The sequence below is a fragment of the Chiloscyllium punctatum genome, chromosome 7, assembly GCF_047496795.1.
Source record: "Chiloscyllium punctatum isolate Juve2018m chromosome 7, sChiPun1.3, whole genome shotgun sequence".
Taxonomy (NCBI): domain Eukaryota; kingdom Metazoa; phylum Chordata; class Chondrichthyes; order Orectolobiformes; family Hemiscylliidae; genus Chiloscyllium; species Chiloscyllium punctatum.
This window is the reverse complement of record NC_092745.1, coordinates 132,930,572-132,952,985: the sequence shown is the minus strand read 5'-3', so window position 1 is coordinate 132,952,985 and position 22,414 is coordinate 132,930,572. Positions and strand designations below refer to the sequence as shown.

At 46.8% G+C, this 22,414-nt stretch overlaps 1 protein-coding gene across 5 annotated transcripts in view; it reads right to left on the bottom strand.

The window, feature by feature from the left end:
* Positions 1-22,414, bottom strand: part of LOC140480153 (choline transporter-like protein 5) — a 284,053-nt gene that overhangs the window by 7,492 nt on the left and 254,147 nt on the right. For all 5 annotated transcript variants that reach the window (XM_072574866.1, XM_072574868.1, XM_072574870.1 and 2 more), the window contains 5 exons: positions 21,101-21,204; positions 20,887-20,960; positions 17,593-17,663; positions 16,760-16,848; positions 2,629-2,713 (listed from right to left, as the gene is read on the bottom strand). In XM_072574866.1, the coding sequence (XP_072430967.1) occupies positions 2,629-2,713; positions 16,760-16,848; positions 17,593-17,663; positions 20,887-20,960; positions 21,101-21,204 (423 nt within the window). The remainder of the gene's footprint in view (positions 1-2,628; positions 2,714-16,759; positions 16,849-17,592; positions 17,664-20,886; positions 20,961-21,100; positions 21,205-22,414) is intronic.

The following is a 22,414-nucleotide window of genomic DNA, read 5'->3' as shown; positions in this document are numbered from 1 at the left end:
GGGAGAGAGGAAGGGAGGAGAGAGGGAGGGAGCATAAAATAGAGTGAGAGGGAGAGAAATAAAGAGAGAGAGTGAGAGAGAGGCAGAAGAAGATAGACAGAGGGAGGGAGAGACAGAGAGAGATAGAAAGGCAGAGGGAGAGAAAGACAAAGAGAGAGATAGAGAGATAGGAAGAAAGAGAGAGATGGGGAAAGAGAGTGGTAGAAAGAGACAGAGGGAGAGACAGAGATAGAGAAATAGAGAAACACAGACAAAGAGAGAAAGATAGATAGACAAGTAGAGATAGAGAGAGAGGCAGACAGACAGATAGAGAGACAGAGAGAAGAAGAAGGCATAAAAAGAGAGAGAAAAACAGAGTGTAAAGCAAAATTGATCCAAAGACAGAGAGGGGAAGTGAGAAAATAATGACAATTGAAAGAGAGCAGGAGGATTGGAAAGGGAGGAGGGGATGGACGATCGGGAAGGGAGGAGGGGAAGGAGGATTGGAAAGGGAGGAGGGGATGGACGATCGGGAAGGGAGGAGGGGAAGGAGGATTGGAAAGGGAGGAGGGGAAGGATGATCGGGAAGGGAGGAGGGGATGGACGATCGGAATGGGAGGAGGGGATGGACGATCGGGAAGGGAGGAGGGGAAGGAGGATTGGAAAGGGAGGAGGGGAAGGACGATCGGAATGGGAGGAGGGGATGGAGGATCGGGAAGGGAGGAGGGGAAGGGGGATCGGGAAGGGAGGAGGGGAAGGGGGATCGGGAAGGGAGGAGGGGAAGGGGGACCGGGAAGGGAGGAGGGGAAGGAGGATCGGAATGGGAGTGGGGATGGAGGATCGGAAAGGTAACAAGTTAGAAGGCTTTTGGAGCTCTTAAATAAAATGATAAACAAACATGAAGCAAGCAGCTCGTGAAGCTCAGGAATTAATGTTTTAATTAGCTGCACGTTTAGAGAGCTCCGTCAGTAGCAACAGCAAATGCAGCTTCAGCCAAAACGAACGCCAGGGAACCGTGAGCAAACCTACAGCAGCCTCAGCTCAACCTCCCAGGAAACGCAGAGTAGCATCGGGAAGGTTTCTGAACCTCAATACTCAAACTGCATCGTTGGGTCAGTTCCCTCCAGCCGTATTGGTTCCTAACGCCATCAGTCAGCCGGATGATGTCAGCTCTTCCTGCAACTTTAGCAACTTTGCAGCTTCCCTGAACACCCACGGATCAGCTCAAACTGTCCACAATGTCAACAGGAGCAAACTATCCACAACAACTAAACATTGAACAACACAGAGGCAAGGCCAATACGTTAAACCAAAAACTAGTGGGCTCATTCCCATAGCAACACAATCCTTGGACATTGGGTAACTCAGGAGTAATCCACCACCTGAACCAGGTGATTGTGGTGAGTAAGGTTAATGTTTCTCTCACTCTCTCAGGTGGAAATGGGGGTCAACGTGGAATTCTCTTCCCCAGAAGGTGGGGGAGGCTGAGCATTGACATTTATTCAAGACAAAGTTAGACAGGGTGTTTTTTTCGAAGTCGAGGGTGTGGGAGGGTTATGGGGTCAGAAGGAAAGTGGAACAGCCATGACCCTGTTGAAGGGGAGAGCAGGCTAGATAGGCCGAATCTCCTTCTCCTGCCCCTAAGGCCCCTGTTCCTCTGCAGTTCCCATTGAGTGATCCTTCTGAGATAGACCCAGCTGATGAACCACTGCCAGTGCCTTCCTGAAGAAGGGCTTTTGCCCGAAACATCGATTCTCCTGCTCCTTGGATGCTGCCTGACCTGCTGCGCTTTTCCAGCAACACATTTTCAGCTCTGATCTCCGGCATCTGCAGTCCTCACTTTCTCCTCCAGCATGTCTCCCCCTTCTGGAGCTCAGAGACAACTGACAAATCAAGGACTCAGTTCCTCAACTCATTTCAGACCCTGACTCTGCAGCTTACCACTCAGTCTGTGCCTCAGTGCTCCAGTAGCCCCTGGGAGACTGACCATGATGAAACAGCTCCCTGCTCTTGGCCAGCTCTTGCTACCATCACTGTGGGAATTGGTGGGCACTTAGTGACATTGTGATTGGAGTAACCCAGCGAATGGGAATAATAAATGCCATGTGCTAACCCCCATGCGGTCTCACATTTGGACCATAGTCCAATAAAACCCCCTCCAGGAGCTCATGCCTGGATTAGCAAAGGTCTGTTCAACAAAGGGGGCATCACATTGGAGGTTAGTGCCATCCTTGTTCCACACATGGAGTATTTTGTGGCACTGCTGTGGCAGAATAATCAGGAGGCATCCAGTTGCTGTCAACACCCTCTCAAACAACAGCACTGAGGCCAGATCTTCAGCACGGATTGTCGCTGAGTAGAGACATTGAACTCCTCACCTTGACCGTCTGTCAGTCACTGAACAAACCCCCTGTGTCTCAGAGGTCAGACCTAACCCTAAACCCTTCATCAGTGCTCAGAAAGCTTGTGATTTCAAATAAACCTGTTGGACTATGACCTGGTTTTGTGTGACTTCTGACCTTGCCCACCCCAGTCTGACACTGGCCCCTCCACATTAGAGGAAACCAGCAATCCCCACGTAGCTCAGGCTGAACATCAACAACAACTTCACAGATTATCAAAAGCTTTGAGTTTGGGAAGTCTACTCACAGAAACAGAGGAACAATGTATCCACACACATTGCATAGACGCTGAAAAACCCATGTGCAATTAGATAGGATCCAAATATCACCGTCTGCAAATACAAGAACACGGTTATACTCACACACTGACAGATCGATCACTGAAGATCACACACAGCTCAACAATCCCACAGAAAGAGCAAATTCATTCCAAAAGCTGGAGGGGACTGAAATTCAGAGACTCGGTTAAAACATCTCCAGAATCTCAGTGACACCAAACCCAGAGCACTGTTCACATATGTAAAACAAAACGGAGGCAATGGACAACATGAAAAATGAACTCACAGCTTCTCAGGCCACAAAGGTTAGTGACCCTCTGACAGTGCGGCACTCTCTCAGCACTGACCCTCCGACAGTGCAGCACTCCCTTAGTACTGACCCTCTGACAGTGCGGCACTCCCTCTGCATTGACCCTCTGACAGTGTGGCACTTCCTCAGCACTAACCCTCTGACAATGCAGCACTCCCTCAGTACTGACCCTCTGACAGTGCGGCACTCCCTCAGCACTGACCCTCTGACAGTGTGGCACTGACTCAGCACTGACCCTCTGACAGTGTGGCACTCCCTTAGTACTGACCCTCTGACAGTGCAGCACTCCCTCAGCACTGACCCTCTGACAGTGCGGCACTCACTCAGCACTGACCCTCTGACAGTGCAGCACTCCCTCTGCATTGACCCTCTGACAGTGTGGCACTTCCTCAGCACTAACCCTCTGACAATGCAGCACTCCCTCAGTACTGACCCTCTGACAGTGCGGCACTCCCTTAGTACTGACCCTCTGACAGTGCGGCACTCCCTCAGCACTGACCCTCTGACAGTGCGGCACTCACTCAGCACTGACCCTTCGACAGTGCATCACTACCCCAGGCTGATGGTGCCCTGGTTTTAATGACTGCGGGCTGGCTCCCCAGAAGCCTGGAGTAATGTTTGTGGAAATGTGTTTGAGTCCCGCCATGACAAAAGATGAAATTTGAATTCAATTAGAAAGGAAATGAAATTGAAGCCAAGTTTTGTTGTACCCCAGGCTGGGGCTGTTTCCTCTGTGTCTACCTGGTCAGGTCCACGCCCCCAAACAACCCACCCTCCCATCCTGGCACTTTCCCCTGCCACCGCAGGAACTGTAAAACCTGTGCCCACACCTCCTCCCTCACTTCTATCCAAGGCCCTAATGGAACCTTCCACATCCATCAAGGTTTTACCTGCACATCCATTAATATTATTTATTGTATCCGTTGCTCCCGATGCGGTCTCCTCTACACTGGGGAGACTGGGTGCCTCCTAGCAGAGCGCTTTAGGGAACATCTCCGGGACACCCGCACCAATCAACCACACTGCCCCGTGGCCCAACATTTCAACTCCCCCTCCCACTCTGCCGAGGACATGGAGGTCCTGGGCCTCCTTCACCGCCGCTCCCTCACCACCAGACGCCTGGAGGAAGAACGCCTCATCTTCCGCCTCAGAACACTTCAACCCCAGGGCATCAATGTGGACTTCAACAGTTTCCTCATTTCCCCTTCCCCCACCTCACCCTAGTTCCAAACTTCCAGCTCAGTAACTGTCCCCATGACTTGTCCGGACCTGTCCTACCTGCCTATCTTCTTTTCCACCTATCCACTCCACCCTCTCCTCCTTGACCTATCACCTTCATCCCCTCCCCCACTCACCCATTGTACTCTATGCTACTTTCTCCCCACCCCCACCCTCCTCTAGCTTATCTCTCCACGCTTCAGGCTCACTGCCTTTATTCCTGATGAAGGGCTTTTGCCCGAAACGTCGATTTCGAAGCTACTTGGATGCTGCCTGAACTGCTGTGCTCTTCCAGTACCACTAATCCAGAATCTGGTTTCCAGCATCTGCAGTCATTGTTTTTACCTTATAAAAACCCATCTGGTTCATTAATGTCCTTTAGGGAAGGACATTTGTAATCTCACATTATCTGGGCTACCGGTGACTCCCGACTATACGGTTGGGACTGAATGTTAACTGTCCTCTGAAATGGACCGAGTAAGCCACTTAGGTGAAAGGATACTTTGGAACATGCAATATATTCTGTTGCTGTGTGACTGCCATAGCTCATGAACAAATAATAGATGTAGTTGAACATGGGAAAATGAGGTGATGCACTTTGAGAAGAATAGAAGAATATGATGGAAATGGAGAAAGACTGCAGAAAGCTAAACAACAGAGAGATTTGCATAAATCACAAAAAGGAACAAGCATCCAATTTCAGTGAGGGATAATAGGGAAGGCAAAAAGAATGTGAGTCTTTACTTCAAAGGGAAGGGCTCATCCCAGATTTGGAGGGACTGTCTTATGAGGAGAGGTTGAGTAGGTTGGGCATGTACTCACTGGAGTTCAGAAGATTCAGAGACAACCTTATTAAAACATATAAAGTTTTCAGAGATCAAGTCAAGAGGGGATGTGGAAAGGTGTTTCCGCCTGTGGGAGAATCAAGGACCAGGCAGGATAGCCTCAGAATACGGAGTCAGCCATTTAAGAGAGAGGAGGAATATATTGTCTCTTTGAAGGTAGTGAATCTGTGGAATTCGGCTGTCAAGGCTGGGCCATTACATATCATCAAGGATGAGAGAGAGAGAGAAATGTTTTAACAGGAAGGGAATCAAAAGTTATGGGGAAAAGGCAGGAAAGTGGAGTTGAGGATTGCTGTGTGCAGTTCTGGTCACCACATTACAGAAAGGATGTAATAGCTCTGAACAAGGTACTGAAAATAATCAGATCAGCCATGATCTCCTGGACCTGATAGGCCGAATGGCCTAGCCTGCTCTGAGAGCTAATGGTTTTACAGAGCCCCATGATGACCTTGACCTTGGGTTTATGCTGTTTGACATGTGGCCCCTCTACACTGTTCTGTACCTGTAACATCTTCCTTACTGTCCTGTTTTGGCACCATCACCTTGATCAATCGTTGTGATCTCTCTCCTTTAGTTTGTACAGGTCTGGATTACTTGTTACTTTGGTTAGACCTTTGGCATGTGACTCTTATACCTGTCATGTGATTCCAGCCATTTTTTTTGCACCTAATTTTTATTTTTTTGTAATTATCTCTCTGCCTCACTTAATCGGATTACAGATCATCCCTCTGTTTGGTATTCAGTTGTTGACACTTTACTCACACTGTTTGACAGTTAAAAATCACCCAACACCAGGTTATAGTCCAACAAGTTTATTTGGAAGCACTAGCTTTCAGAGCGCTGCTCCTTCCTCAGGGGGCTGTGGAGGATAAGATCATGGTCACAGAATTTGTAGCCAAAGGAGTCCAGTGTCATTGAAATGTGATACTGTAAGCAATCGAAGATTAAAATCTGCATCTTTTAGAATTGGATATGCTGGTTTCTGTTCTTTGATAATCTTTGGAACTTCTTGTGTGACACAGAAGTTCTTTCAAATTACATTCTCAAGAGAGCTCAGGTTTTTAGACAATATGTTTGAACTCTCTCTGTGTCCCAATGCTATGTCAGACTGACAAACCCTCTGTATAGTTTTACATATCCCATTATAAAAGATGAAAGTTTTAATCTAAGATTGTTTACTGTATCACATCTCCCTGACACTGGAGTCCTTTGGCTATAAGTTCTGTGTCTTACAATCTTAAACTCTACAACCACCTGATGAAGGAACAGCGCTCCGAAAACTAGTGCTTCCAATTAAACCTGTTGGACTATAACCTGGTGTTGTGTGATATTTAACTTTGTACACCCCAGTCCAACACAGGGACCTCCAAATCATGTCTGACACTTGATCACCTGCATAGAGTTATTATTCAAAACTCCATTTGTATAATTTTCTGATCTCTCTGCCCTTGATCTTTCTGATTATAAATTCTATGTCTGTGTGCTTCTCTCTCACTTCACCTGACAAAGGCGCTAAGCCCTGAAAGCTTTTGACTTCAAATAAACCTGCTGGATTGTAACTAGTGTCATGTGATTTCTGAATTTGAGCTCACAGCTCATGCCATGCTTGTCCAGAACAGCAGAGGGCAGTGTTCTCCACTGTTTGTAAGTGACTAATGGGTGTTTGCAAGTCAGAATTTCACTCACTAAGTGTAACTTCACTTCGTTCTTGTCTGTACATCACACCTGTAGAACTGCACAAACATCTGCTTCTGTAACATAGAAACTAAGAAAATAGGAGCAGGAGTAGGCCACTCGGCCCTTCGAGCCTGCTGCACTATTCAATATGATCATGGTTGATTATCCAACTCAATCCCTGTTCCTGCTTTCTCCCTTCTACCCTTTGATCTGTTAAGCCCCAAGAACAATATCTAAATCCTTCTTGAAAACATTCACTGTTTTGGTCTCAAAGACTTTCTGTGGCAGAGAATTCCACAGGCTCCCCACTCTCTGCGTGAGCTCAATAAGACCGACATAAATGATCCACTAAAACGGTGACAAAGAGGCTGTAACTGGTTTTAAAGTCTACTCTATGAAAAAGCAATTGTTCAGGGAGGAGGGGGGAGAGGCGACGAGAGAAAAATGTGACATTGTTGTTTAAGAAAGGGACAAAGGATAACCCAGGAAACTACAGATCTGTCGGTTTGACATCAGTGTGGGGAAACTGATGGAGGCCATAATGCAGGATAGGCTAAAATAAGGAGGACTTTAACAAAGCATTTGACAAACTTCCGCATGGTAGACAGGTTAGCAAAGTGAGATCACTGGGAATCCAGGGGAAGCTAGTCAGTTGGATACAAAATTGGCTCAAAGGTGGTGGGAATTTGGAGGGTGGTGGTGGAGGGTTGTTTTTCAGACTAAAGGCCTGTGACCAGTGGAGTGCCATCATTTATATAAATGAATTGGATCGGAGCACAAGAGGTACAGTTAGTAAGTTTGCAGATGACACCCAAATCGATGATGTAGTGGACAGCGAAGAGGGTTACCTCAGTTTACATTGGGATCTTGATCAATGGGCTGAGGAGTGGCAGATGGAGGTTCATTTAGATAAATTTGGAGAGACAAATCAGAACAGGATTTATACACTTAATGGTAAGGTCCTAGGGAGTATCATTGAACAGACAGACCGAGAGGTACAGGTTCATAGTTCCTTGAAAGTGGAGTCACAGGTAGATGGGGGCGTGAAGAAGGCAGTTGGTATGCTTGCCTTGAGTTTGGGCGTTGGGGGGATTATGTTATGGTTTTACAGGACATAGTGATACCACATTTGGAATATTGCCTTCAATTCTGGTCACCCTTCTATAGGAAGGATGTTGTTAAACTTCAGACAGTGCAAAAATGATTTACAAGAATATTGACAGTTTGGGAGGGTTTGAGCTACAAGGACAGGCTGAATAGGCTGGGGCTGTTTTCCCTGGAGCGTCGGACGCTAAGAGGTGAACATTAAGGGTGTGGATAGGGTGTGCAGCCAAGGTCTTTTTCCCCAAGGTAGGGGAGTCCAAAACCAGAGCACATAGAGTCAGAGAGTCAGAGAGAAGTACAACATAGAACATAGAACATAGAACAATACAGCACAGAACAGGCCCTTCGGCCCACGATGTTGTGCCAAACATTTGTCCTAGCTTAAGCACCTATCCATGTATCTATCCATTTGCCGCTTAAGGGTCACCAATGATTCTGACTCTGCCACTCCCACAGGCAGTGCATTCCATGCCCCCACCACTCTCTGGGTAAAGAACCCACCCCTGACATCCCCCCTATACCTTCCACCCTTCACCTTAAATTGATGTCCCCTTGTAACACTCTGTTGTACCTGGGGAAAAAGTCTCTGACTGTCTACTCTATCTATTCCCCTGATCATCTTACAAACCTTTTTCAAGTCACCCCTCATCCTTCGCCGTTCCAATGAGAAAAGGCCTAGCACTCTCAACCTATCCTCGTATGACCTATTCTCCATTTACATCCTGGTAAATCTCCTCTGCACCCTCTCCAAAGCTTCCACATCTTTCCTAAAAACAGACACAGACCGTTCAGTCCAACTCATCCATGCTGACCAGATATCCCAACCCAATCTAGTCCCACCTGCCAGCACCCGGCCCATATCCCTCCAAACCCTTCCTATTCATATACCCATCCAGATGCCTCTTAAATATTGCAATTGTTCCAGCCTCCACCACTTCCTCTGACAGCTCATTCCATACACGTACCACCCTCTGTGTGAAAAAGTTGTCCCTTAGGTCACTTTTATATCTCTCCCCTCTCACCCTAAGTCTATGCCGCCTAGTTCTGGACTCCCTGACCCCACAGAAAAGACCTTGTCTATTTACCCTATCCATGCTCCTCATGATTTTATAAACCTCTATAAGGTCACCCCTCAGCCTCCGACGCTCCAGGGAAAACAGCCCCAACCTGTTCAGCCTCTCCGGAAAGGTCAAATCCTCCAAACCTGGCAACATCCTTGTAAATCTTTTCTGAACCCTTTCAAGTTTCACAACATCTTTCCGATAGGAAGGAGACCAGAATTGCACGCAATATTCCAAAAGTGGCCTAACCAATGTCCTGCACAGCAGCAACATGACCTCCCAACTCCTGTACTCAATACTCTGACCAATAAAGGAAAGCATACCAAATGCCTTCTTCACTATCCTATCTACCTGTGACTCCACTTTCAAGGAGCTATGAACCTGCACTCCAAGGTCTCTTTGTTCAGCAACACTCCCTGGGACATTACCATTAAGTGTATAAGTCCTGCTAAGATTTGCTTTCCCAAAATGCAGCACCTCGCATTTATCTGAATTAAACTCCATCTACCACTCTTCAGCCCATTGGGCCATTTGATCAAGATGCTGTTGTAATCTGAGGTAACCTTCTTTGCTGTCCACTACACCTCCAATTTTGGTGTCATCTGCAAACTTACTGACTATACCACTTATGTTCAGATGCAAATAATTTATATAAATAATGAAAAGTAGTGGATACAGCACTCAACTGGTCACAGACCTCCAGTCTGAAAAGCAACCTTCCACTACCAAGGAGCTGAGGGATATCTTTTTCACGCAGAGGGTGATGTGTGTATGGAATGAGGTGCCAGAGGAAGTGGTGGAAGCTGGTACAATGGCAGCATTGCAAAAGCATCTGGATGGGTATATGAATAGGGTTTGGAGGGATATGGGCCAAAGGGTGGCAAAGGGCACTAAGTTAGTTTAGGATATCTGGTTAGCAAACATGATTTTGACTGAACAGTCTGTTTCTGTGCTGTATCGCTCTATGACTAGACAGTCAACATGGATTTGAAAGGGTAGGTCATGTCTGACAAATTTAATTAATTTCTTTGATGATATGACACAGGCAGTGGATGAGGGTAATGCTGTAGATGTTGTATTTTTGGACTTTCAGCAAGCAATCGATATGGTACCACATGACACGTTTGTTATCAAATTAGAAATGTTTGAGATGATGGGTCCTTGGCTGCCTGGATTAGAAGTTGGCTATAGGATAGGAAACAGAGGGTAGGGAGAGATGGTCATCTCTCAGATTGGAAAGGAGTTGGCCAAAAGATAGGAAACAGAGGGTAGAGAGAGATGGGTATCTCTCAGATTAGAGATGAGTTGAAAATGGTGTTCCCCAGGAATCAGTGTTGGGACCGTGGCTTTTTCTGATTTATATCAATGATTTGGAGAGGGATGTTGAGGGCAACATCTCTAAATTTGTAGATGATACTTAAGTCAGGGAGAAGAGTGAACTGTGAGGATGATGCTGGGCAGCTTCAGAGGGACATTGACAAGTTGGCCAAATGGCAGACACCTGGTGGTTGAATTTCAATGCAGAGAAATGTGGGGTAATGCATTTTGGAAGAAGAAACACAGAGACATACAGGCTCAATGCTACAAACCTGAGGGGAACTAGCTTTTGGAACGCTGCCATAAATTCTGTATCTTCTAATCTTACACTCCACAACCACCTGATGAAGGAGCAGCGCTCCGAAAACTAGTGCTTCTAATTAAACCTGTTGGACTATAACCTGGTGTTGTATGATTTTTAACTTTGTACACTCTAGTCCAATACCGACACCTCCAAAACATGAGGAGAGTACAGGAGCAGAGATACCTCAGGGTTCATGTGCATAATTGAAGGTGGCCAGGCAAGTTGAAACAGTTGTTAAGAAGGCATATAGGATCCTTGGGTTTATAAATGGGGACATTGACTATAAAAGCAAGGAAGTGATGCTTGCATCTCCACAAATCATTGGTCAGACCAAACTTGGAATATTGTGTATAATTTTGGACATCTTATTGAAGGAAGGATGTTAAAGCCCTGGAGAGAGTTCAAAGGAGATTTACTGGAATGATCCCAGGAATGAGGGCTTTTAGATACAAGGAAAGATGAGAGAGATTGGGTTTATTGTCCTTGAAGCAGGGAAGGTTAAGAGGTGACCTTATTGAAGTGTTCAAAATTATGAACAATTGTGACACAGTAAGGATATTCTGTTTCTTCTAGTTGGTATGTCAGTAACTAGGGGTCACAATTTCAACATTCTCAACAAGAGAGTTTGCAGGAAATAAGGAGAAATTTCTTTATTCAGAGAGTTGTTGGGATTTGGGATGTGCTGCCTGGGAGAGTGGGGGAGTAGATTCCATTGGAGGGTTCAAAAGCGAGCTGGAGATATGTTTGAAAGTGATGATATTAGAGGGCGACGGAGATAGGACTGGAGAGTGGGATGAGCTGGGTAGCTCTTTCAGGAACCAGTACAGACACGATGGGTCAAATGGCCTCCTTCTTCGCTGTAAAATGCGACAATTCTATAAAAAGAAACGGTGAAAGTTGTTTCGGTTCTGTTCGCCGAGCTGGGAATTTGTGTTGCAGACGTTTCGTCCCCTGTCTAGGTGACATCCTCAGTGCTTGGGACCCTCCTGTGAAGCGCTTCTGTGATGTTTCCTCCGGCATTTATAGTGATTTGAATCTGCCGCTTCCGGTTGTCAGTTCCAGCTGTCCGTTACAGTGGCCGGTATATTGGGTCCAGGTCGATGTGCTTATTGATTGAATCTGTGGATGAGTGCCATGCCTCTAGGAATTCCCTGGCTGTTCTCTGTTTGGCTTGTCCTATAATAGTATTGTTGTCCCAGTCAAACTCATGTTGCTTATCATCTGCGTGTGTGGCTACTAAGGATAGCAGGTCGTGTCGTTTCGTGGCTAGTTGGTGTTCATGGTGTTCTATTATAGGACAAGTCAAACAGAGAACAGCCAGGGAATTCCTAGAGGCATGGCACTCATCCACAGACTCTATCAACAAACACATCGACCTGGACCCAATATACCGGCCACTACAGAGGACAGCTGGAACTGACAACCGGAAGCGGCAGAGACAGGCCACTATAAATGCCGGAGGAAAGATCACAGAAGCGCTTCACAGGAGGCTCCCAAGCACCGAGGATGTCACCTAGACAGGGGACGAAATGTCTGCAACACAAATTCCCAGCTCGGCGAATAGAACCACAACAACGAGCACCCAAGATACAAATCTTCTCACAAACTTTGAACAGTGAAAGTGTTCAAAAGAATAAACAATGGGACCTGATCTCATCAGTGTGAGGGAGGCAAAACCATCGGGCTATCAATATCAAACAATCACCAGGAAATTACATCAGGAATTCAGGAGAAACTGCATTCCCCATGATACACACCCATTGCTGCAACGGGAAATAGTGAGGATCATGGTAACAGATTGCAGGAGGATAGAGACAGCCTGGTCAGAGTTGGCTGATCAGAGGGAGGTAAGTGTAAGGTGATGCACTTGGACAGGACAAACAATGCATGGGATTATAGGATAGACAGCAGACCCCCAAGTAACACTGAAGATCAGGGGACTGTGATATGCATGTCCACTGGCCCCTTAGGGTATCACTACAGGAAGATAAAACCCTCAGCACTAACGCTCTGACAGTGGAGTGCTCTCTCAGCACTGAACCTCCGACAGTGCAGCACTCCCTCAGCACTGACCCCCCGACAGTGCAGCACTCCCTCAGTACTGACCCTCTGAAAGTGGGGCACTCCCTCAGTACTGACCCTCTGACAGTTCAGCACTCCCTCAGTACTGACCCTCTGAAAGTGCAGCACTCCCTCAGTACTGACCCTCTGACAGTTCGGCACTCCCTCAGTACTGACCCTCTGACAGTGCGGCACTCCCTCAGCACTGACCCTCTCACAGTGTGGCACTCCCTCAGTACTGACCCTCTGACAGTGCGACACTCCCTCAGCACTGACCCCCTGATAGTGCGGCACTCCCTCAGTACTGACCTCCTGACAGTGCAGCACTCCCTCAGCACTGACCCTCCGACAGTGCTGCACTCCCTCAGCACTAACCCCCTGACAGTGCGGCACTTCCTCAGCACTGACCCTCTGACAGTGCAGCACTCCCTCAGTACTGACCCTCTGAAAGTGAGGCACTCCCTCAGCACTGACCCTCTGACAGTGTGGCACTCCCTCAGTACTGACCCTCTGACAGTGGAGTGCTCTCTCAACACTGAACCTCCGACAGTGCAGCACTCCCTCAGCACCCACCCTCTGCAAGTGTGGCACTGATCCTCTGACAATGCGGCACTCCCTCAGCACTGATCCTCTGACAGCGTGGGACTCCCCCAGTACTGACCCTCTGAAAGTGCAGCACTCCCTCAGCACTGACCCTCTGACACTGCTGCACACCCTCAGTACTGACCCTCTGACAGTGCGGTATTCCCTCAGTACTGACCCTCTGACACTGCAGCACTTCCTCAGTACTGACCCTCTGACAATGCGGCCCTCCCTCAGCACTGTCCCTCTGACCGTGAAGCACAGATCCTTATCTGCAAATTTTATTGAACAACTCTGTTCAAGCGATCGATTATCATTACCAGTAACAGAAAGAATTAACCTGTGTTCTTACTGCCCCTTTCACAGAGCATGGATCAGTACCTGGGGCTACGATGTTGTGGCCATAACGGAGACGTGGGTTTCACTGGGGCAGGAATGGTTGCTTGATGTTCCAGGGTTTAGAACGTTTAAAAAGAACAGGGAGGGTGGAAAAAGAGGAGGGGGTGTAACATTGCTAATCAGAGAGTGCATCACAGCTACAGAAACAAAGGTTATTGAGGAAGGTTTGTCTACTGAGTCAGTATGGGTGGAAGTTAGGAACAGCAAGGGAGCAGCCACCGCATTGGGGGTTTTCTACAGACCCCCTAATAGCAGTAGAGAGATTCTGGAAAAATGCAGAAGTAGCAGGGTTGTTGTTCTGGGTGACTTCAACTTTCCCAATATTGACTGGAACCTCTTAAGTGCAGATGGTTTGGATGGAGCCGTTTTTGTCAGGTGTGTTCAGGAGGGTTCCTTACTCAGTATGTAGACAGACCGACGAGGGGAGAGGCCATTTTGGTTTTGGTGCTCGGCAACGAGCCAGGACAGGTGTCAGATCTCGCGGTGGGAGGGCACTTTAGTGACAATGACCATCACTGCCTCACATTTACCATAGCCATGGAGAGGGAAAGGAGCAGTTACCAAGGGAAGATATTTAATTGGGGAAAAGGAAATTATGATCCTATCAGACAGGAGTTGGGAAGTACAGACTGGGAGCAATTGTTCCACAGAAAGGGCACAGTAGACATGTGGAAAGTGTTGAGTTGTTGTGAGTGATGCACAAATTTGTTCCTCTGAGACAGATAAGAAGGGGTAAGATAAAGGAACCTTGGATAACAAGAACAGAGAAGCTTCTCAACAAAAGGAAGAAGGCAGCTTATGTAAGGTGGAGGAAGCAAGGATCTAGCACAGCTTTAGAGGATTACAGGCTTGCTAGTAAAGAGCTCAGAAATGGACTGAGGAGAACCAGGAGGGGGCATGAAAAAGGCTTGGCAAGAAGGTTTAGGGAGAACCCAAAGGCATTTTACTCATACATGAGGAATAAGAGAATGATCAGGGACAAGGTCCAGCTGATCAGGGATAGCGTAGGGAACTTGTACGTGGAGTCTGTGCAGATAAGGGAAGCCCTAAATGAGTTTTTTGCTTCGGTTTTCACTGAGGAAAGGGACCTTGTTGTGAATGAGAACTTTAAGGAGCTGGGATACAGGCTCGAACAGATCAAGATTGATGAAGTTGATGTGCTGGAAAGTTTGGCAACCATTAAGATTGATAAGTCCCCAGGGCCAGACCAGATTTATCCCAGGCTGCTCTGGGAAGCAGGAAAGGAGGTTGCTAAGCTGCTGGCGAAGATCTTTGCTTCCTCACTCTCCACGGGAGTTGTACTGGAGGATTGGAGGGAGGCGAATGTTGTTCCTCTTTTCAAGAAGGGGAAAAGAGAAATCCCTGGCAATTACAGACTAGTCGGTCTTACATCTGTGGTCAGCAAAGGTTTGGAAAGAATTCTGAGGGATAGGATTTATGACTATTTGGCAAAGCATAGTGTGATTAAAGGCAGTCAGCATGGCTTTGTGAGGGGCAGGTCATGCCTCACAAATCTTATTGAGTTCTTTGAGGAGGTGACGAGACAGGTCGACGAAGGTTGAGCAGTGGATGTGGTGTATATGGGCTTCAGCAAGGCATTTGATAGGGTTCCCCATAGTAGGCTGATTCATAAAGTCAGGAAGTATGGGATACAGGGAGATTTAGCTATCTGGATTCAGAATTGGTTGGCTGACAGAAGGCAGAGAGTGGTTGTAGGTGGAACATATTCTGCCTGGAGGTCAATGTTGAGTGGGATCCCGCTCTTTGTAGTTTTTATAAATGATTTGGATGCGGAGGTTGAGGGGTGGGTTAGTAAATTTGCTGATGATACAAAGGTTGGAGGTGCCGTCAATAGTATCGAGGGCTAGTGCAAGCTGCAGCGCGACGTAGACAGGATACAGAGCTGGGCTGAAAAATGGCAGATGGAGTTCAACCTGGATAAATGCGAAGTAATGCATTTTGGAAGATCAATCTTGAATGCTGAATATAGGATTAAAGACAGGATTCTTGGCAGTGTGGAGGAATACAGGGATCTGGGTGTTCAAGTTCATAGATCCCTCAAAGTTGCCACCCAAGTGGATAGGGTTGTTAAGAAAGCATATGGTGTTTTGGCTTTCATTAACAGGGGGGATCGAGTTTAAGAGCTGTGAGGTTTTTCTGCAGCTCTACAAGTCCCTGGTGAGACCACACTTGGAATATTGTGTCCAGTTCTGGTCACCCTACTATAGGAAAGATACAGAGGCTTTGGAGAGGGTGCAAAGAAGGTTTACCAGGATGCTGCCTGGACTGGAGGGCTTGTCTTACAAAGAAAGATGGACTAAGCTTGGACTTTTCTCTCAGGAGAAAAGGAGAAAGAGGGATGACCTGATCAAGGTGTACAAGGTAACGAGAGGCATGGATAGAGTCAATAGCCAGAGACTTTTCCCCAGGGCAGGATTGACTGGTACGAGGGGTCATAGTTTGAAGATATTAGGAGGAAGGTATAGAGGAGAAGTCAGAGGGAGGTTCTTTATGCAGAGAGTTGTGAATGCATGGAATGTGTTGCCAGTGTTGGTGGTGGAAGCAGAGTCATTGGGGACATTTAAGTGACTGCTGGACATGCACATGGAGAGCAGTGAATTGAGGGGTGTGTAGGTTAGATTATTTTATTTTAGATTAGGAATAATCCTTGGCACAACATCGTGGGCCAAATGGCCTGTTCTGTGCTGTACTTTTCTATGTTCTTCCGGCCCTGGATGTATTTGACGCGTCTAACCTGTTCTAATGCAAGAAGCAGGAGCAGCCGATCAGTGAGCAACATGCTCTCTCACACAGCGATGGGCTGATAATCTTTTTTGAGGAATTAATATTAGACTGAGCACACAGGGAGGAGCTGTGTCCGTCCTCTCACATTGAGCAACAAGTGTACTTGGCCATCAGTTGGAGGAAAAGCAGGAGACTTGCCCTTGGATTCTGGAGACCATTCTCTGCTTTATCCGTCAATCAATCTCCAATCCTCAAAAACAGAAGATCTGGTCATTCTCATTCCCTGGTCAGTGGGAGCTTGCTGTGCCTCAACTGGCTGGGGGCTCTCCCACATTATAACAGTGACAAATGCTTTAAACTGCTCTGCCTTATTTGTTCTGAAGCAGATATCCTAAGGCACTATCGAAATGCGACTGTTTCTTGAAGTTGCAGTTTTCCAGTGAAGTCACAGGAGAACGAAGGGAGTGAATTACTTACCACCAGAGGGACCCAGTAATAGTTTAATGATGGTGCTTCACCAGCGATGATCGATATCCTTTGTGTAAAGAAGAAAAAAGCCAGCACTCCTGGACACAAAATAAGAATAAGACAAATTCACCGGCTTTCAAATCTGACAGAAAGGTAATGCAACAACAACCACTTGCGATTACATAGCCCCTCTCAAGGTGATTCATGTGAGTGTTACCAGGCAGCATCTGACACTGAGGCACAGCGGGGATCGTGGGACAAGTCAACGGAAGTTCGATGTGAGGAGGAGGCTTTCAGCACCATCGTAAACAGCAAGAAAGAGGCAAAGAGATTCCGGAATGGGATTCGAGAGTTTAGGGCCCACGCAGCTGAGGGCAGGGTCAGCAAGGCTGGAGTGATTACCATCAAAGACTGGAATTGGATCAACATAGAAAGATCTTGGAGGATTGTGGGCTTGACAGACTTTGCATTGTTAATTAATTATGAAGGGACTGCAGAGAGTCAATCAGGAGACAGTGCTTGCAGGGGCAGGAGGGTAAGGGAGCAAAGGGAGACAGATTGCAGGGGGTCGGGGAGAAACCCCAGGGGGGGAGGTGAGGGGGATTATTTTACGCAGTGAGTTGTTGGGATCTGGAAGGTGTTGCCTGAAAGGGCGGTGGGAGCAGATTCAGTGATAACTTTCCAAAGTGAATGAGGAAACACTGGGAAATTAAATGTTTACACAGCCATGGATAAACAGCGAGGGATGTGATTTTAACCAAAGAAAGAGTTTCCCTTCACACAGGGGAAAGTTTTTAATGGAGGGAGTTTAGCCGCAGAGCAGATTGAGTCCAAATACTTACCGACACCCCCAACAATCAGCAATTTGCCGAGTAATAAAAGAAAATCCGTCACTTTATCCAACACAGCGACTCTGCCAATGGAAACATAACACCAGATTCATGAGTAAATAAGGAGGAAGACTGACTTTCTGAATGACTCACTCTCTGCCCACCCACCCACCCACAGCAGGAGTCTGGGAAACCTCATGTGGGACACCTGAGAGGTTTACAAGGTTATGATGCCCTGGGTTAAAAATCACACAACACCAGGTTATAGTTCACCAAGTTTATTTGGAAGCACTAGGTTTCGGAGCGCTGCTCCTCCTGATGAAGGAGTGTCGCTCTGAAAGCTAGTGTGTTTCCAAATAAACCTGTTGGACTATAAACTGGGGTTGTGTGATTTTTAACTCTGTACACCCCAGTCCAACACCAGCATCTCCAAATCATGACGTTCTGGGACTGTATTTGCAAGTTTAAGGTTAAATAAATTAGAGTTGGACGGTCTGTGCTGAAATCAGTGTGACCGTAAACCTGATCCCTGATTGTTGAAGATTAAAGGAAGGCCAAGACAGTTTGACTGTGAAGAGGGTGGAAGGCATTTCAGACACATGACAGCGGCCGGGTGTTAACAGCAGAGACTGGGGACCTCCAGCGTTCCGAAAACTGCTGGGAACGTCAAGCAGTAAACTGCTGTGCTTTGAACTGTCCACTTACAAAGACAAACAGGGATTGGGCTGTGAAACAGACAAAACCAGCATTTCATAGGGGCCATGTGAGTCACACTGTCATGGGGAAGGGGACAGAGCAAGCCATTATAAAGATCAAGTTGCAGGCCTTCCTGCAATATCACAGAAAATCAAAGAGAGTGCTTTGGAGCTGCATGGATCTGAGAGACAGACAGAAACACTGGTTCACTGAACAGAGGGGGAACAGAACAGAATAAATCTGTGCAGAGTTACAATGAGGTTGGAGGAGTCCACAAACTCCAGTGAGAGATAGAACCATGGGGAAAGAAAATGCCCAGCGATTTCTGCTTCTGTTTGTCTCAAATCACTAGCTCTGTGCTTGGGAAGATGGACAGGCAATGAACCTTTAGAAGTTTATAGTCACTTTGGATTGATTTTGGATGAATAACATCAAAGAGAGTGTTAACCACACTGGGAATGTATACCTTGGGATGGTACAATATGATGGCATTATTTTCTTAATGTTTTCAGGTATTGGTTAAGATAAACGCCTTGCCTTTCTCTCTGCCTTTAAGGCACTTTCTGAAATCGATCTCTTTGTTCAACCTTTCAGTCCTGTTCAAATCTCTTTTCATGGCTCAGTGTCAGACTATATTTAGTACTCTTCCTGTGAGACAGCTCGAGATGTTTTGGGATATTAAAGATACCAAAGAAATATAGTACACACTCAACTCATTTCTGCCAATAAATACTCCTGGTGTGCAATGGGGGACAGTGTAGAGGGATCATTACTCTATATCTAACCCCGTGCTGTCCCTGTCCTGGGGGTGTTTGATGGGGGGGACATTGTAAAGCAAGCTTTACACTCTGTATTTAACCCCATGCAGTCCCTGTCCTGGGAGTGTTTGATAGGGACATTACTGAGGGAGCTTTACCATGTAACTAACTTCATGCTGACCCTGTCCTGGGAGTATTTGATGGGGGACAGTGCAGAGGGAGCTTTACTCTGTATCTAACCCCGTGCTGTCCCTGCTCTGGGAGTGTTTGATGGGGACAGTGCAGAGGCACCTTTACTCTCTATCTAACCGGTGCTGTCCCTGTCCTGGGAGTGTTTGATGGGACAGTGCAGAGGGAGCTTTACTCTGTATCTAACCCCGTGCTATTCCTGCCAATGAGCCTCTTCCCCTTCACGTTTGACAATGGGGGTGGAATCTGACATAAGGCTGATGTTGGCCTGGTATAGAGCAGGGACATACCCCCTACTCCAGGAAGGAGAGACTGATCTTGAGAGGGGCAAGAGTAGATTCCCCAGAATGATCCTGGAGAGAAAAGGGTTAAATGATGAGGACTGGTGAGATGGAATTTTTTTTATTCTTTCCTGAGACATGGCATCACTGGCTGGACCCAGAATTAATTGTCCATCCCTAGTTGCCCCTTGAGAAGGTGGGGGTGAGCTGCCTTCTTGAACCGCTGCAGTGCATGTGCTGTAGGTTAACCCACAATGCCCTTAGGGAGGGAATTCCAGGATTCTGACCCAGCAACACTGAAGGAACGGTGATATACTTCCAACTCAGGATGGTGAGTGCCTTGGAGGGGAACTTGCAGGGGCTGATGTCCCCATGTATCTGCTGTCCTTGTTCTTCCAGATGGATGTGGTTCTGGGTTTGGAAGGTGCTGTCTGAGGACATTTGATGAATTTCTGCAGTGCATCTTGTGGATGGTACACACTGCAGCTACTTAGTGTTGGTGCTGGAGGGAATGGATGCTTGTGGATGTGGTGCCAATCAAATGGGGCTGCTTTGTCCTGGATGGTGTCAAGCTTCTTGAGTGTTGTTGGAGCTGCACCCATCCAGGCAAGTGGGGAGTACTCAATCCCACTCCTGACTTGTAGATGGTGAAAGTGAGGAATGCAGATGCTGGAAATTAGAGTCAAGAGTGTGGTGCTGGTAAAGCATAGCAGGTCAGGCAGCATCTGGGGAGCAGAGGAATTGATGTTTTGGGCATAGGTCCTCCTTGTAGATGGTGGACAGGCTTTGCGGAGTCAGGAGGTGAGTTACTCACCATAGTATCCCTAGCCTCTGACCTGCTGTTGTAGCCACTGTGTTTATATGGTGAGTCTAGGTGACTTTCTGGACAATGGTAACTCCCAGGATGTTGATAGTGCCGATTTTAGTAGTGTCAACATATCAAGGGATAGTGGTCAGATTCTCTCTTATTGTACATGGTCATCATGTGGCACAAATGGTTTCTTGCTATTTGACAGCCCAAGCCTGAATATTGTTCAGTTCTTGTTTCATTTGGACACGGACTGCTTCAGTATCTGAGATGCTGAACATTGTGCAATCATTGGCAAACATCCTGATTCTGATAAGGATTGGGCTTGTGTTTTCTTGAGTATAGAAGATTAAGAGGCGACTTGATCAATGTATTTTAAGGAAGGATTTAAGAGGGTTGATAGTGAGAATTTATTTTCTTTAATATTTATGGGGAAGGGATCCATAATCTCAAAATTGGAGCGGGGCCCTTCTGGGGGTGATGTTGGGAAGCACTCTTCCACAGAGAGGGTGATGGAAATCCGGGATTCCAGGGCTTAGTCAGGAGAAAATAACCATTTCTTGACAAGTCTCACCTCACCACATTCCTCATCAGTAAATAGAAGGCATCCTTTGCAGATGTGCAGAAGTTTTTACCATAAATGGCGATCTGAAAAAAGGAAAGTTGTTATATTTCACATTTATATCGTGCCTTTCACAACTTTAGAATGTGAACATTCAACACATTGATCACTGACAGTATCAAGTGATACTGAAATTCCCAGGCAGTGAGAATAGGCAGAGACTCACCATTATATAGGCATTTCTGTTGAGAAATTTGATGAATTTTTCCAGACACCAAAAGCAACATTTCAGGCAGCAGAACAGGAACTTGGCAAATTTGTTCTGTGCACCTGAGGGTAAAGCAACAAGCTCTGAATTAATCCATAATCACACAGAAACGTGGGAACACAGGAACGCTGGAACATGGGAAAGCGGGAATGCAGGCACACAGGAACATGGGAACACAGGAACACAGGAACATGAGAAAATGGGAACACGGGAATGTGGAAATGTGGGAACACAGGAACATGGAAACGCAGGAACATGGAAAAGTAGGAACGCAGGAACATGCGAACACAGGAACACGCGAACATGGAACAGAAATGTGGGAACACAGGAACACGGGAACACAGGAACACAGGAATGCAGGAACACAGGAACATGGGAATGCAGGAACACGAGAAAGCGGGAATGCAGGAACATGGGAACATGGGAATGCGGGAAAACAGAAACGGGTATGTGGGTACACAGGAATGCGGGAACACGGGAATGCAAGAACAAAGGAATACGGGAACACGGGAACATGGGAACACAGGAACATGGGAAAATGGGAACGTGGGAACATGGAAATGTGGGAACACAGGAACACAGAAATATGGGTATGCAGGAACGCAGGAACACAGGAACACGGGAACGTGGAACACAGAAACATGGGAACACAGGAACACGAATACAAGAATGCAGAAACACAGGAACATGGGAACACGTGAACACAGAACGTGGGAATGCAGAAATATGGTAACATGGGAGTGCAGGAACAAGGGAACACTGGTACGCAGGAACACAGGAATATAGGAACATGGGAACACAAGAATGCAGGAACACTGGAATGCAGAAACATGGGAATGCATGAATGCAGGAACACAGGAATGTAGAGTAGAGGGGAAAGCCATTCAGCCTCTCCTGCTTGTGTCAGCTTCTTGAAAGATCTCCAATCAGTCTCATATTGCTGCACTTTCCCTAAATCCTGCAGCTGTTTTCATGTTAAATAGTTATCCAATTCTCTCGTGAAAGTAATCATTGAACAGGATAGTTCAGGCAGCACCTTCCAGTTCCTAACAACTCACTGTGTAAAACAATCCCCCTCAACTCCCCCTCTGCGGCTTTTCCCCGATTCCATTCAATCTGTCTCCCTCTGCTCCCTCACCCTCCTGCCCCTGAAAACACTTTCTCCTGATGTACTCGATCAAAACTTCCTCCCAGTACCAATTTACAGGAACAATTTAAACTAATTGCAATATAATACAAGACTCCCACCCCCCAAACCAGACACATGACATC